Source organism: Oncorhynchus clarkii, chromosome 30 (genome assembly GCF_045791955.1).
Source record: "Oncorhynchus clarkii lewisi isolate Uvic-CL-2024 chromosome 30, UVic_Ocla_1.0, whole genome shotgun sequence".
NCBI lineage: Eukaryota > Metazoa > Chordata > Actinopteri > Salmoniformes > Salmonidae > Oncorhynchus > Oncorhynchus clarkii.
The window spans coordinates 48,112,991-48,129,649 of NC_092176.1; the positions used below are offsets into that span (position 1 = coordinate 48,112,991).

Genomic DNA, 16,659 nt, shown 5'->3' on the forward strand with positions numbered 1-16,659 from the left:
AATAACTTGTCTCAGAGTAATAATGTGCGGTGGTAAATGTTTGGAAAAAGTACAGAAAAAAAAACAGAAAAAAAACTAAAAAGACAGAATGACAACATTAGAACTGAACAATTCAACCTGCCCCCCCCCATCCCAGACAATACCTCCCCAAACGAGGTACAAGCCTAAATAGAACATGTTCTCTTCGCACAGTATGTCTGTGAGAGTGCGGTCTTAAACCTAAACCCACAGTCCCGCTCTTTAAAGTCGCGTTTTGTTAGTGGATCAAGCAGCAAAAAGAAAGATTTGTATGTATTTTTTCAAATAAAAAAAAGGCGAATCCCTTGTGCAAACGGAATGACAAAAGCACCACCTGTAGATGTATATAATTGTATTCCCAGTCTTATAACAGGCATTGAGAGAGAAAATAAATAAAATGTATAAAGGCTCTCAGCCAAAAATCTAATTTGAAGTAAGGAAATCGTAGTAAGACAATCAAAAATAATAGTAATTATAATAGTAGTCTAGTTGAAGCTGAGACAGCTTACAACCAATACCAAAAAACTACGTGTGCGCAACGTTGAACGTTTGCTGGGCATAAATGACGCTCAAAACTTTTAAAATTAAAGTGAGGCCCCAGAAACCGTGTAGCCTCGGGAGACATTTACTGTTTACTGGGTCAATGCAAACGGATGCAGTAAACAAATAACCAAAAATATTTTGAGTCACTGAGATAATGTGTAAACAAACTAAATAGGTGAGCGAGATAAGGCACGCACACTAGATGATCAAAACATTAGATCACATCAAATAAGCCTGAATAGTTTCAACAACTATACAAGACTAGCCTGTTATATCTAAACATAATTGTACCACAAGTGGGGTACTTACTATCCACAGTTCGCAAGCAACAGTTGCTGAACTGTGAGCATATTCAAGACTTCTTGATGTGACGTTGAATGTGAGCCATAGCCTCATCCGGAGATTCAAATGTGTAGTCTTTACCCTCATGAGATATCCATAAACGGGCCGGGAATCGCAGTCCATACTTCACACTTGGATGGTCCCGAGGTACTCGTTTGGCCTGTCCGAAAGCTGCGCGCTGCCTGGAAACAGTGGGGGAGTAGTCCTGGTAGATGGAAAAGCTCTGTCCTTGAAAGCTCAGAGTGGTATTGCGGGCTCGTCGGAGGATCTCCATCTTCTCATGAAAAAAGTGCACTCAAAGAATTATGTCACGGGGCCTCTCCCCATCCCGGGGCATTGGGCGCAACGACCGGTGGGCTCGATCAATCAGGGGCTTTTCATCTAAGGCAAGAACATCCTTCAGCAGCCCTGAAACGAAATCCGTGGCGCGATGCATTTCCGCGGACTCTGGGACTGATACAAGTCTCAGATTATTGCGGCGAGAGAATCCCTCTAAACTCACACAGCTCTCCCTCACCTTTTTCAAATCCGCAGCTAGGCGTTTAACTTCAGCCTCCAGGGATGTAGTTAAATCGGAGACATTAGTAGCGGAGGTCTCCAGTGCTGCAATCGTTGTAGTGTGTGACGCAGTTGTTGTTTTGAGTAATGTGATTGCTGGCACAGTCTCGTTCCGCAGGATGGTTAAATCTGCTTTTAAAGTATCAGAAACCTCCTGTTTTCATTTCAACTATCTCAGAGCGTAGTAGTTTGATGGCCTCGAGAATGTTCATTTCAGCGCCGCCAAGCCAAGCCGCGCCCCCGGGTAAAGTGTGCGTCCCCGGGCCCTCAGACTCAGGAGAGGGTGGTGATGAGAGCGGGTCTTGTAGGCCGGGTTTTCTCAAAGTCATGCTCTTGGCCTTATGTTTGGTCGACATGCTGACATTCGGAAGCAAAGTAGTCTTGTTTTTTACGGAAAGGGATCACCAAATTAATATTTGAAAATAAATACGGTTCTGCTGCAGAATTCACATGAACTTTAAGAATACCACGGGAGCAAACGGAAAACACGTCAGTTGCACATGGCGTCCCCTACCATCCCTGAAAAGCTCAGTGACTTTCAACGTGGCACCGTCATAGGATGCCACCTTTCCAACAACTCAGTTCTTCACATTTCTGCTCTGCTAGAGATGCCCCGGTCAACTGTAAGTGCTGTTATTGGGAAATGGATACGTCTAGGAGCAACAACGCCTCAGCCATGAGGTGGTAGACCACACAAACTCACAGAACAGGACCGCCGAGTGTTGAAGCACATAGTGCGGAAAAATCATCTGTCCTCGGTTGCAACAATCACTACCGAGTTCCAAACTGCCTCTGGAAGCAACGTTAGCACAAGAACTGTTAGTCGGGAGCTTCATGAAATTAATTTCCAAGCCTAAGATGTGCAATGCCAAGCGTCAGCTGGACTGGTGTAAAGCTCACAGCCATTGAACTCTGGAGCAGTGAAAACGCATTCTCTGGAGTGATGAATCACGCTTCACCATCTGGCAGTTCGAAGGAAGAATCTGCATTTGGTGGATGTTAGGAGAACACTACCTGTCCCAATGCATAGTGCCAACTGTAAAGTCTGGTGGAGGAGGAATAATGGTCTGGGGCTGTTTTGTCATGGTTCGGGCCCCTTAATTCCAGTGAAGGGAAATCTTAACGCTACAGCATACAATGACATTCTGGACAATTCTGTGCTTCCAACTTTGTGGCAACAGTTTGTGGAAGACCCTTTCTGTTTCAGCATGACAATGCCCCTGTGCCCAAAGCGATGTCCATACAGAAATGGTTTGTCGAGATTGGTGTGAAAGAACTTGACTGGCCTGCACAGAGCTCTGACCTCAACCCCATCGAACACCTTTAGGATGAATTGGATGCCGACTGGGAGCCAGGCCTAATCATCAAAAAAGCTCCTGCAGGATTTTTTTGTTGCTATAAATCACAACTCACACGTGCTCATAATTAACTTTTCAGTTCATACAGATCTGTTTTTAGGCACAAATGTGAGTAAAATGGTCACACTGTCGAGCCCTGAAACTCACTCACAGAGACAGTGAAGGAGCATTATACTCTCCCTTTCCGCTGTGTAAAGAAATTAACCAACCACACTGCCCACAGGTTCCTGGGAGGCGGAACAACAGAAGACTGTCAAACCAGCAGTTTCCCTGTCATCGCTCGCTTTGTGACTGACAGGTGCCTGAAGAGTAGCCTAGTTATTTTAAGTGGAAAAAGTTGCCGGTTGAATATTAGTCCGTAATCTGCTGTTGCGCTAGTGGAAAACATTGTTTGGGGTGATTATGAGGATCCATCACAAGTGCATAGGGCGTAGGATCTAGGGGACTGGTCGATGATCTAAGTGACTGGTCGATGATCTAAGTGACTGGTCGATGATCTAAGTGACTGGTCGATGATCTAGGGGACTGGTCGATGATCTAGTGGACTGGTCGATGATCTAGGGGACTGGTCGATGATCTAAGTGACTGGTCGATGATCTAAGTGACTGGTCGATGGTCTAAGTGACTGGTCGATGATCTAGGGGACTGGTCGATGATCTAGGGGACTGGTCGATGATCTAGGGGACTGGTCGATGATCTAGGGGACTGGTCGATGATCTAAGTGACTGGTCGATGATCTAAGTGACTGGTCGATGATCTAAGTGACTGGTCGATGATCTAGTGGACTGGTCGATGATCTAGGGGACTGGTCGATGATCTAGGGGACTGGTCGATGATCTAGGGGACTGGTCGATGATCTAAGTGACTGGTCGATGATCTAAGTGACTGGTCGATGATCTAAGTGACTGGTCGATGATCTAAGTGACTGGTCGATGATCTAAGTGACTGGTCGATGATCTAAGTGACTGGTCGATGATCTAGTGGACTGGTCGATGATCTAGGGGACTGGTCGATGATCTAAGTGACTGGTCGATGATCTAAGTGACTGGTCGATGATCTAAGTGACTGGTCGATGATCTAAGTGACTGGTCGATGATCTAAGTGACTGGTCGATTTTGTATTGGGCCTTGGAATCTATTTACTTGTCATCCATCATCTTAACTGTTTTTACAAGTGGTACCAGGTGTTGACACAATGACATTGTCAAACTCTGAGTTGCAAGTTATACCCATTATTTAACTGTTGTGTTGCCAGTTATGCTCATTATTTAACTGTGTTGTGTTGTCAGGTATGTCCTCTATGTCTGGCCCTCAGTCAGGCCCTGGTCCCACCATCACTATGCCAGGACAAAATCAGACACACGGACCCAAACCCTGGCCTGAAGGTTAGTCTGACTCAGTTAATCTTAAACCAGACCCTGGTCTGAAGGTTAGTCTGGCACATCTGACTCAATTCCTCATCAATGGAGCCTTAACAGTTCTAACAGTCAGTTTCTTAACAGGTGCATGTTTATCCATAATTGGAAGAAGAAATGTCATAAATGATTTCAAGTGCAGCGTCTGGATGCTCCTCATTAATCACATAAAACCAACAAATATGTTTAACATCATCTGCAGAGTCACAACAAAATCTGTTATATGATCTCTTATACACTATTTTAGGCCCAGCTGTTGGAACTTTGTCTTTCCTGTATATAGCCACTATTTTAGGCCCAGCTGTTGGAACTTTGTCTTTCCTGTATATAGCCACTATTTTGTGATCACTGCATCCAATGGGTTCTGCAGTCAGTATTAGTAAAAATGTGATGAATACATGTTGATTATCTTGTTCCTGTATAGTTTGTAAACACCCTGTTATGTTGATTAATAACCTGAACCAGATTACAGGCACTGGTTACAGTTGGAAGCTTCCTCTTGAGTGGACAGCTTGAAAACCAATCAATATTCAGGCCCCCAAGAAAGTAGACTTATCTGTTTTCATCACATACACTATCAAACATTTCACACAATACTTACAGTGCATTCGGAAAGTATTCAGACCCCTTGACTTTTTCCACATTTTGCTACGTTCTAGCCTTATTCTAAAATGTATTAAATTGTTTGATTGCCTCGTCAATCTACACACAAAACCCTATAATGACAAAGCAAAAAACAAATACAATTAAAAAACGAAATATGACATTTACGTAAGTATTCAGACGTTTTACTCAGCACTTTGTTGAAGCACCTTTGGCAGTGATTACAGCCTCGAATCTTCTTGGGTGTGACGCTACAAGCTTGGCACACCTGTATTTGGGGAGTTTCTCCCATTCTTCTGCAGATCCTCTCAAGCTCTGTCAGGTTGGATGGGAAGTGTCGCTGCACAGCTATTTTCAGGTCTATCCAGAGATGTTAAATCGGGATCAAGTCCGGGCCACTCAAGGACATTCAGAGACTTGCTCCGAAGCCACTCCTGCTTTCTCTTGGCTGTGTGCTTAGGGTCGTTGTCCTGTTGGAAGGTGAACCTTCACCCCAGTCTGAGGTCCTGAGTGCTCTGGAGAGGATTTTCATCAAGGATCTCGCTGTACTTTGCTCCACTGAGGAGTGGCTTCCATCTGGCCACTCTACCATAAAGGCTTGATTGGTGGAGTGCTGCAGAGATGGTTGTCCTTCTGGAAGGTTCTCCCATCTCCACAGAGGAACTCTGGAGCTCTGTCAGAGTGACCATTGGGTTCTTGGTCACCTTTCTGACCAAGGCCCTTCTCCCCCGATTGCTCAGTTTAGCCGGATGGCCAGCTCTAGGAAGAGTCTTGGTGGTTCCCAACTTCATCCATTTAAGAATGATTGAGCCACTCTGTTCTTGGGGACCGTTAATGCTGCAGACATTTTTTGGTACCTATCTCCAGATCTGTGCCTCGACACAATCCTGTCTCTGAGCTCTTAATCAAATAAAATTGTATTTGTCACATGCCCCGAATACAGGTAATACCTTACAGTGAAATGCTTACTTACAAGCCCTTAACCAACGATGCAGTTTTAAGATACCTAAATACAGAGAAAAAAGAAGAAGAAATAGAGTAACAATAATTAAAGAGCAGCAGTAAAATACCAAGCGACGCTATATACAGGGTGTTACGGTACAGAGTCAATGTGGAGGCTATATACAGGGGGTACTGGTACAGAGTCAATGTGGAGGCTATATACAGGGTGTTACGGTACAGAGTCAATGTGGAGGCTATATACAGGGTGTTACGGTACAGAGTCAATGTGGAGGCTATATACAGGGTGTTACGGTACAGAGTCAATGTGGAGGCTATATACAGGGTATTAAGGTACAGAGTCAATGTGCAGGGTATATACAGGGTATTACGGTACAGAGTCAATGTGGAGGGTATATGCACGGGGTACCGGTACAGAGTCAATGTGGAGGCTATATACAGGGGGTACTGGTACAGAGTCAATGTGGAGGCTATATACAGGGTGTTACGGTACAGAGTCAATGTGGAGGCTATATACAGGGTGTTACGGTACAGAGTCAATGTGGAGGCTATATACAGGGTGTTACGGTACAGAGTCAATGTGGAGGCTATATACAGGGTGTTACGGTACAGAGTCAATGTGGAGGCTATATACAGGGTGTTACGGTACAGAGTCAATGTGGAGGCTATATACAGGGTGTTACGGTACAGAGTCAATGTGGAGGCTATATACAGGGTGTTACGGTACAGAGTCAATGTGGAGGCTATATACAGGGTGTTACGGTACAGAGTCAATGTGGAGGCTATATACAGGGTGTTACGGTACAGAGTCAATGTGGAGGCTATGTACAGGGTGTTACGGTACAGAGTCAATGTGGATTCTATATACAGGGTGTTACGGTACAGAGTCAATGTGGAGACTATATACAGGGTGTTACGGTACAGAGTCAATGTGGAGGCTATATACAGGGTGTTACGGTACAGAGTCAATGTGGAGGCTATATACAGGGTGTTACGGTACAGAGTCAATGTGGAGGCTATATACAGGGTGTTACGGTACAGAGTCAATGTGGAGGCTATATACAGGGTGTTACGGTACAGAGTCAATGTGGAGGCTATATACAGGGTGTTACGGTACAGAGTCAATGTGGAGGCTATATACAGGGTGTTACGGTACAGAGTCAATGTGGAGGCTATATACAGGGTGTTACGGTACAGAGTCAATGTGGAGGCTATATACAGGGTGTTACGGTACAGAGTCAATGTGGAGGCTATATACAGGGTGTTACGGTACAGAGTCAATGTGGAGGCTATATACAGGGTGTTACGGTACAGAGTCAATGTGGAGGCTATATACAGGGTGTTACGGTACAGAGTCAATGTGGAGGCTATATACAGGGTGTTACGGTACAGAGTCAGTGTGGAGGCTATATACAGAGTGTTACGGTACAGAGTCAATGTGGAGGCTATATACAGGGGGTACTGGTACAGAGTCAATGTGGAGGCTATATACAGGGTGTTACGGTACAGAGTCAATGTGGAGGCTATATACAGGGTGTTACGGTACAGAGTCAATGTGGAGGCTATATACAGGGTGTTACGGTACAGAGTCAATGTGGAGGCTATATACAGGGTGTTACGGTACAGAGTCAATGTGGAGGCTATATACAGGGTGTTACGGTACAGAGTCAATGTGGAGGCTATATACAGGGTGTTACGGTACAGAGTCAATGTGGAGGCTATATACAGGGTGTTACGGTACAGAGTCAATGTGGAGGCTATATACAGGGTGTTACGGTACAGAGTCAATGTGGAGGCTATATACAGGGTGTTACGGTACAGAGTCAATGTGGAGGCTATATACAGGGTGTTACGGTACAGAGTCAATGTGGAGGCTATATACAGGGTGTTACGGTACAGAGTCAATGTGGAGGCTATATACAGGGTGTTACGGTACAGAGTCAATGTGGAGGCTATATACAGGGTATTAAGGTACAGAGTCAATGTGCAGGGTATATACAGGGTATTACGGTACAGAGTCAATGTGGAGGGTATATGCACGGGGTACCGGTACAGAGTCAATGTGGAGGCTATATACAGGGGGTACTGGTACAGAGTCAATGTGGAGGCTATATACAGGGGGTTCTGGTACAGAGTCAATGTGGAGACTTTATACAGGGGGTACCGGTACAGAGTCAATGTGGAGGCTCAATACAGGGGGTTCTGGTACAGAGTCAATGTGGAGGCTATATACAGGGGGTACCGGTATAGAGTCAATGTGGAGGCTACATACAGGGGTACCGATACAGAGTCAATGTGGAGGCTATATACAGGGGGTACTGGTACAGAGTCAGTGTGGAGGCTATATACAGGGGGTACCGGTACAGAGTCAATGTGGAGGCTATATACAGGGGGTACCGGTACAGAGTCAGTGTGGAGGCTATATACAGGGGGTACCGGTACAGAGTCAGTGTGCGGGGGCACCGGTTAGTCAAGGTAATTGAGGTAATATATACAGTTGAAGTCATAAATTTACATACACTTAGGTTGAAGTTATTAAAACTCGTTTTTCAACCACTCCACAAATTTATTGTTACCAAACTATAGTTTTGGCAAGTACTTTGTGCATGACACAAGTCATTTTTCCAACAATAGTTTACAGACAGATTATTTCACTTATAATTCACTGTATCACAATTCCAGTGGGTCAAAAGTTTACATACACTAAGTTGACTGTGCCTTTAAACAGCTTGGACAATTCCAGAAAATGATGTAATGGCTTTAGAAGCTTCTGATAGCCTAATTGACAACATTTGAGTCAATTGGAGTGGTACCTGTGGATGCATTTCAAAGCCTACCTTCAAACTCAGTGCCTTTTTGCTTGACATCATGGGAAAATCAAAAGAAATCAGCCAAGAACTCAGAAAAAAAATGGTAGACCTCCACATGTCTGGTTCAACCTTGGGAGCAATTTCCAAACGCCTAAAGGTACCACGTCCATCTGTACAAACAATAGTACGCAAGTCTAAACACCATGGGACCACGCAGCTGTCATACGCATTCTGTATCCTAGAGACTTACATACTTTGGTGGGAAAGTGCAAATCAATCCCAGAACAACAGCAAATGACCTTGTGAAGATGCTGGAGGAAACGGGTACAAAAGTATCTATATCCACAGTAAAACGAGTCCTATATCGACATAACCTGAAAGGCCGCTCAGCAAGGAAGAAGCCACTGCTCCAAAACTGCCATAAAAAAAGCCAGACTACGGTTTGCAACTGCACATGGGGACAAAGATCGTACTTTTTGGAGAAATGTCCTCTGGTCTGATGAAACAAAAATAAAACTGTTTGGCCATAATGACCATCGTTATGTTAGGAGGAGAAACGGGGAGGCTTGCGAGCCGAAGAACACCATCCCGACTGTGAAGCTTGGGGGTGGCAGCATCATGTTGTGGGGGCAACATCTCAAAACATCAGTCAGGAAGTTAAAGTTTGGTCGCAAATGGGTCTTCCAAATGGACAATGACCCCAAGCATACTTCCAAAGTTGTGGCAAAATGGACAACAAAGTCAAGGTATTGGAGTGGACACAACTTCCTGACCTGAATCCTATAGAAAATATGTGGGCAGAACTGAAAAGGCGTGTGCGAGCAAGGAGGCCTACAAACCTGACTCAGTTACACCAGCTCTGTCAGGAGGAATGGTTCAACATTCAACCAATTTATTGTGGGAATCTTGTGGAAGGCCAACTGAAACGTTTGACCCAAGTTAAACCATTTAAAGGCAATGCTACCAAATACTAATTGAGTGTATATAAACTTCTGACCCGCTGTGAATGTGATGAAAGAAAGAAAAGCTGAAATAAATCATTCTCTCTACTATTATTCTGACATTTCACATTCTTAAAATAAAGTGGTGATCCTAACTGATTTAAGACAGGAATTTTTACTAGGATTAAATGTCAGGAATTGTGAAAAACTGAGTTTAAATGTATTTGGCTCAGGTATGTAAACTTCTGACCTCAACTGAACATGTGGGTAGAGTTATTAAAGTGAGTTATGCATAGATAATAAGAGAGTAGCAGCAGTGTAAAAGTTGGGGGGCCAATGCAAGTAATCTGGGTAGCCATTATTTTATCAGTTTAACTTGTCAAAATAAAGTTTACTTAAACTCTAATCTTACAATTGTTTATTCTCTCTCTCATTTTTACTACACTGTGTTTTTATTTAAGCTATTTGCAAACTTTCTGAGATGGTACATCTTTACGCCTATACATTCATTCGATTGTTGATCATGAGTAGGCTGTGCCTAGGCCAACAAATTACCTTCAAATTCAAATGGGCATTAGGGAGATTAAAGGGAAATTAAGATATTAAAATAATGAGAGGGGAGGGGAAAAAACATGACATTTGTTGCTTTCCACTCTTTCTACAATCTTAATTGTTATCTTACACTATGCTAATAGTCTAACTACCACATATGCATTGAAAAATCTTGCAATGGCGATTAGAGAAAAGGCCATTTGGCATGTCGCCGTGCTGTGTGCTCTGTTGTGCACTGCTAGATTCCAGCGATGCAGTTAAGTTAAAATATGCTAAACCATCGTTTGGGACATCGACGATGGCTGTCAACAATCGTCGATAGTTGATGCAATCGTAAAATCGCCCAATCCTACCATGGCCTTAAGTTTAACCTGGGTGTACACACTAGGCACAGCCTAACCTGGGACCAGGCCTCAGGACTGCCTGGCCTGATGACTCCTTGCTATTCCCAGTCCACCTGGTTGTGCTGCTGCTCCCGTTTCAACTGTTCTGCCTGCGGCTGTGGAACCCTGACCTGTTCACCGGACATGCTACTTTGTCCCAGACCTGCTGTTTTCAACTCTCTAGAGACAGCAGGAGTGGTAGAGATACTCTGAATGATCGGCTATGAAAAGCCAACTGACATTTACTCCTGAGGTGCTGACTTGTTGCACCCTCAACAACTACTGTGATTATTATTATTTGACCATGCTGGTCATCTATAAACGTTTGAACATCTTGGCCATGTACTCTTATAATCTCCACCCGGCACAGCCAGAAGAGGACTGGCCACCCCTCAGAGCCTGGTTCCTCTCTAGGTTTCTTACTAGGTTCCTGCCTTTCTAGGGAGTTTTTCCTAGCCACCGTGATTCTACATCTGCATTGCTTGCTGTTTGGGGATTTAGTCTGGGTTTCTGTACAGCACTTTGGGACATTGGCTGATGTAAAAAGGGCTTCATAAATACATTTGATTGATTGATACACTACACGATTTTGGCCTCAATTTAGATGTCCCAGACAAGTTTTTGAGATCGGAAACAAAATCCTCATGTGAGCGGGTCCGACGCAATCTGAGGGCTACCGATCCTGTCTTTGAGCAGTACCAGACATCCCAACTTTTTTTCAAGTATGTTTTATTTAATCGGCACAAAATCTGCAATGTACTTTTATTGTGAGATGTGCAACGACAAGTTTTTAGATCGGTGATCAGCATTAGCCAATGAGAGCTCACAAGAGAAAAAGCCAGTGAGATGATGACGTTGTTTCGCACAGAATGTGTAGACTGTCGAACAGGAGCCATGACTACTACTAGTGTGCATTTGTACTTGCCTTTAACCAAAGCCAATGTGTTAAATTATTACAGGTCTGAAGTTCACAATCAATGTTATTCAATTAAAAATGTTGGCTAGATATTTTAGCTCTGAATGGCAGGTGTGAATGTCTGACTGTTAGCTTTTGAGGCTACTTTGTTCTAGCAATGTTAACAGTCTAATCACATCATTGTTTTCGCCAGACAGCGTGATGGCATGGAAAATCCTCACGACCAAGTGAAGAATCTTGTGGTGTGTAACCTCCGTCTGTGCCACATCGTTTTAGTTGTGCTTACCACTATGTTGGCAATACAGAAAAACTACAGGAAAGACAGTCATTTAATGTGAGAGGCTCAGCGATTTTGAAAGTCGTGCAATGTATACCCTTTAGTCTGGCTCAATTAATCCTAACCCAGACCTTGGCCTGAAGGTTAGTCTGGCTCAGTTAATCCTAACCCAGACCCTGGCCTGAAGGTTAGTCTGGCTCAGTTAATCCTAACCCAGACCCTGGTTTGAAGGTTAGTCTGGCTCAGTTAATCCTAACCCAGACCCTGGTTTGAAGGTTAGTCTGGCTCAGTTAATCCTAACCCAGACCCTGGTTTGAAGGTTAGTCTGGTTCAGTTAATCCTAACCCAGACCCTGGCCTGAAGGTTAGTCTGGCTCAGTTAATCCTAACCCAGACCCTGGTTTGAAGGTTAGTCTGGCTCAGTTAATCCTAACCCAGGCCCTGGCTCAGTTTAATTTGGATAGTCTAATTGGTTGATTTATGTAATGTGATTGACCACAGATATTTGTGCTCTTCCTGTTTCAGGCCAAGGTGGTGATACTCCCAGCAACCCCCAGAAGCTTCTAGCTCCGCCCCCCAGTGGTAGACCCTCACCTGCCCCACCCCAGGCCCCTCCTCCTGGACCCATGTCCGGCCCCTCTATTACCCATCAGCCCCAGGGACAGCAGCCGTCGCCCGTCATCACACTGCAACAGAAACAGAACCGCGTTACGCCCATCCAGAAACCACAGGGCCTGGACCCCACAGAGATACTGCAGGAGAGAGAGTACAGGTAACCCTTGACCTCTAACCCCTGACCTCTAATCGTGACCTGTTTAGAATCCACAGGGCCTGGACCCAACAGAGATACTGCAGGAGAGAGAGTACAGGTAACCCCTAACCCATCCAGAAACCACAGGGCCTGGACCCCACAGAGATCCTGCAGGATACCAACAACACGAGTGACCGACACAACACAAATGATGTCATCAGAGTGCCAGCTAAACACTATGCTGAAAACACTCGGTTTGCTGTTTTTGATTTAAACATAACCAATATTCGCCAGAGTGGGGCTGCGTTCTAAGGTACTGCATCTCAGTGCTAAAGGCATCACTACAGACCCTGGTTCGATTCCAGGCTGTATCACAACCGGCCGTGATTGAATAACCATAGGGCGGTGCACAATTGGCCCAGCGTTGTCCGGGTTACACAAAACTCAAACCGGCTGCGTGTGTACGCCATACATTTATTTTGTCCCCCCACACCAAACGCGATCACAACACGCAGGTTAAAATATCAAAACAAACTCTGAACCAATTACATTAATTTGGGGACAGGTTGAAAAGCATTAAACATTCATGGCAATTTAGCTAGCACTTGTTAGCTAATTTGTCCTATTTATCTAGCTTGCTGTTGCCAGCTAATTTGTCCTGGGATATAAACATTGAGTTGTAATTTTACCTGAAATGCACAAGGTCCTCTACTCTGACAATTAATCCACAAATAAAATGGTCAACCGAAACGTTTCTAGTCATCTCTCCTCCTTCTAGGCTTTTTCTTCTCTGGACTTTATATTGCGATTGGCAACTTTCATAAATTAGGTGCATTACCGCCACTGACCTTGTTCGTTCGTTCTTTCAGTCACCCACGTGGGTATAACCAATGAGGAGATGGAGGAGGCAGGACTTGCACCGCGATCTGCGTCAGAAATAGAACTGACTTCTTTTTTTTTAGCCCTTGGCAACGCAGATGCTCATTGGCCCGCGCAATAATTGAATAACATAAATTTCTACATTTATTTTGGTGTAGTCAGCCTGTTAGCAGTAGGCCGTCATTGTATATAAAAAATGTGTTCTTAACTGACTTGCCTAGTTAAATAAAGGTTAAATAAAAAAATTTAATAAAAGTCCCTGATGAGTTTTGCAATGGAGCACTCTTTGGAGAAATGAATGAACAGTTCAAAACGCTGTAGAAGCTGTACGCTTTGTTTCGGGACAAACAGGATCACTTTGAGTTCCAATGCGGCAATTGTTTGCTTGCCGAGGATTATAGGCTTGAGGTGGCTTCCTTGATCACACAGGTCGCCAGCCTACTTAACAAACTGGGGAAAATGCAGAGTGGAATGTTTTCTAAACCGGTGGCTGGACGGCGTTCGTGCATTTTGGATCCGTCCAATCTGGTGGATTCCTGATGGATTCCTGAAGTCTTGTCGTTTGTCTGACTGGCCCATGTTTCCCGGAGTTCGTCCATCTCGTAGCTGAGTTGAAGGAGCACAGCAAGAGGAGCATGGCAATCAATGATGGTCAAATGTCACGAGCCGTGGAAGCTGAAGACCACGGCCTCCCGCAAGGCAGTCTACACTCCCAGCGGGAGGCCCGGAGAGGACACAAACAATGTATAGTTTCGCCGTCCTGGAGCCTGATCTTCCTGCATCTTCGTCTATGGGGGAACTTGTGTCTGCAGCCGCAGTGTCTATTCTTACGATTTCGAAGTGGACGTCTGCAACCTTCTTTCCCTGCTCTGGATCGAGAGGGACTTCAACATCTGTCGGAGGCCTGCACCAGGTGCCGGGAGCAACGGGCTCAGGTTATCCTGCCTCTCGCTCGTCCATAAAGGGTTCTCCAAATCCTGTGAAGCGTGGGAGTGGTCCTTCTCGCCAGCCATGATTTTGGGCAGCTCGATGGTAAGAAATGTGACCGTTCCTGGTGCAAAAACCACATCCTATCCCAGAGTTTGAGTAAATGACATCCCTAAGCTGCTCCTGAATGTACTACAACAGGACATGGACATTGATTCTATTGTAGTCTATGTGGGGTTTAATGACATTATGAATGACAGCTCTGAACAGTTGAAACTGGATTTCAAAGAGCTGATTGACTCTGCTAGACACTAATAAAATACCCATCACATCTGACCCTGTGCCCTTCTCTGAATCGTGGCATTGAACGCTTTAGCAGGATTCTTTCTCTTCACAACTGGCTACGTGATTATTGCAGCTCAATGGGTAAAACGTTTGTTGACAATTTCGATACCTTTTGGAAAAAGGTACACGTTTTATAAGGATGGGATCCACTCAAATCACTTGGGTTCCTGGATCCTTTCACAGTATTATAAGGAGGATGGGATCCACCCAAATCACTTGGGTTCCTGGATCCTTTCACAGTATTATAAGGAGGATGGGATCCACCCAAATCACTTGGGTTCCTGGATCCTTACACAGTATTGTAAGGAGGATGGGATCCACCCAAATCACTTGGGTTCCTGGATCCTTTCACAGTATTATAAGGAGGATGGGATCCACCCAAATCACTTGGGTTCCTGGATTCTTTCACAGCATTATAAGGCTGCGTTGATGACTTATCAATGACCCAAGTCCAGCTCATTTAATCAAATCAAATTTTATTGGTCACATACACATGTTTAGCAGATGCTATTGCGGGTGTAGCGAAATGCGTGCGCTTCTAGTTCCTACAGTGCAGCAATATGTTGCAATTCTCGGGCCGACTCTTTTCTCTGTATACATGAATGATGTCGCTCTTGCTGCTGGTGATTCTCCGATCCACCTCTACGCAGACGACACCATTTTGTAGACTTCTGGCCCTTTTTTGGACACTGTGTTAACTAACCTCCAGACGAGCTTCAATGCTCAGTGGCCTCCAACTGCTCTTAAATGCAAGTAAAACTAAATGCATGCCCTTCAACCGATCGCTACCAGCACCTGCCCGCCTGTCCAGCATCACTACTTTGGACGGTTCTGACATAGAATATGTGGACAACTACAAATACCTAGGTGTCTGGCTGGACTGTAAACTCTCCTTCCAGACTCATACTAAACATCTCCAATCCAAAATTAAATCTAGAATCGGCTTCCTATTTCACAACAAAGCATCCTTCACTCATGCTGCCAAACATACCCTCGTAAAACTGATTATCCTACAGATCCTCGACTTCAGCGATGTAATTTACAAAATAGCCTCCAACACTAATCAGCAAATTGGATCCAGTATATTACAGTGCCATCAGTTTTCTCACCAAAGGCCCATATACTATCCACCACTGCGACCTGTATGCTCTCGTTGGCTGGCCCTCGCTTCATATTCGTTGCCAAACCCACTGGCTCCAGGTCATCGATAAGTCTTTGCTAGGTAAAGCTCCGCCTTATCTCAGCTCACTGGTCACCATAGGAGCACCCACCCGTAGCACGCGCTCCTGCAGGTTTATTTCGCTGTTCACCCCCAAAGCCAATTCCTCTTTGGCAGCCTTTCCTTCCAGTTCCCTGCTGCCAATGACTGGAACGAATTGCAAAAATCACTGAAGCTGGAGACTCATATTTCCCTCACTATCTTTAAGCACCAGCTGTCAGAGCAGCTCACATATCACTGCACCTGTACATAGCCCATCTGTAAATAGCCCATCTGTAAATAGCCCATCTGTAAATAGCCCATCCAACTACCTCATCCCCATACTGTTATTATTATTTATTTTTTTGCTCCTTTGCACCCCAGTATATCTCCTTACACATTCATCTTCTGCACATCTATCATTCCAGTGTTTAATTGCTATATTGTAATTATTTTGCCACTATGGCCTATTTATTGTCTTACCTCCCTTATCTTACCTCATTTGTGCACACTGTTATTTATTTATTTGTATTGTGTTATTGACTGTACGCTGTGTTCCATGTGTAACTCTGTGTTATTGTGTGTGTCGCACTGCTTTGCTTTATCTTTGCCAGGTCGGAGTTGTCAATAAGAACTTGTTCTCAACTGGCCTACCTGGTTAAATAACAAGTAATATCTAACAATTTCACAACAAATACCTAATACACACAATTCTAAGTAAAGGAATGGAATTAAGAATATATAAATAAATGGATGAGCAATGTCAGAGCGGCATAGACTAAGATACTGTAGATAGTATACAATACAGTATATACATATGAGATGAGTCGTGCAAGATATGTAATTATTATTAAAGTGGCCAATGATTTCAAGTCGCTGTATGTA

At 44.3% G+C, this 16,659-nt stretch overlaps 1 protein-coding gene across 1 annotated transcript in view; it reads left to right on the forward strand.

The window, feature by feature from the left end:
* Positions 1 to 16,659, forward strand: part of LOC139389571 (probable global transcription activator SNF2L2) — a 57,335-nt gene that overhangs the window by 12,892 nt on the left and 27,784 nt on the right. The window contains exons 5-6 of the mRNA XM_071136390.1: positions 4,108 to 4,203; positions 12,200 to 12,446. Of these exons, the coding sequence (XP_070992491.1) occupies positions 4,108 to 4,203; positions 12,200 to 12,446 (343 nt within the window). The remainder of the gene's footprint in view (positions 1 to 4,107; positions 4,204 to 12,199; positions 12,447 to 16,659) is intronic.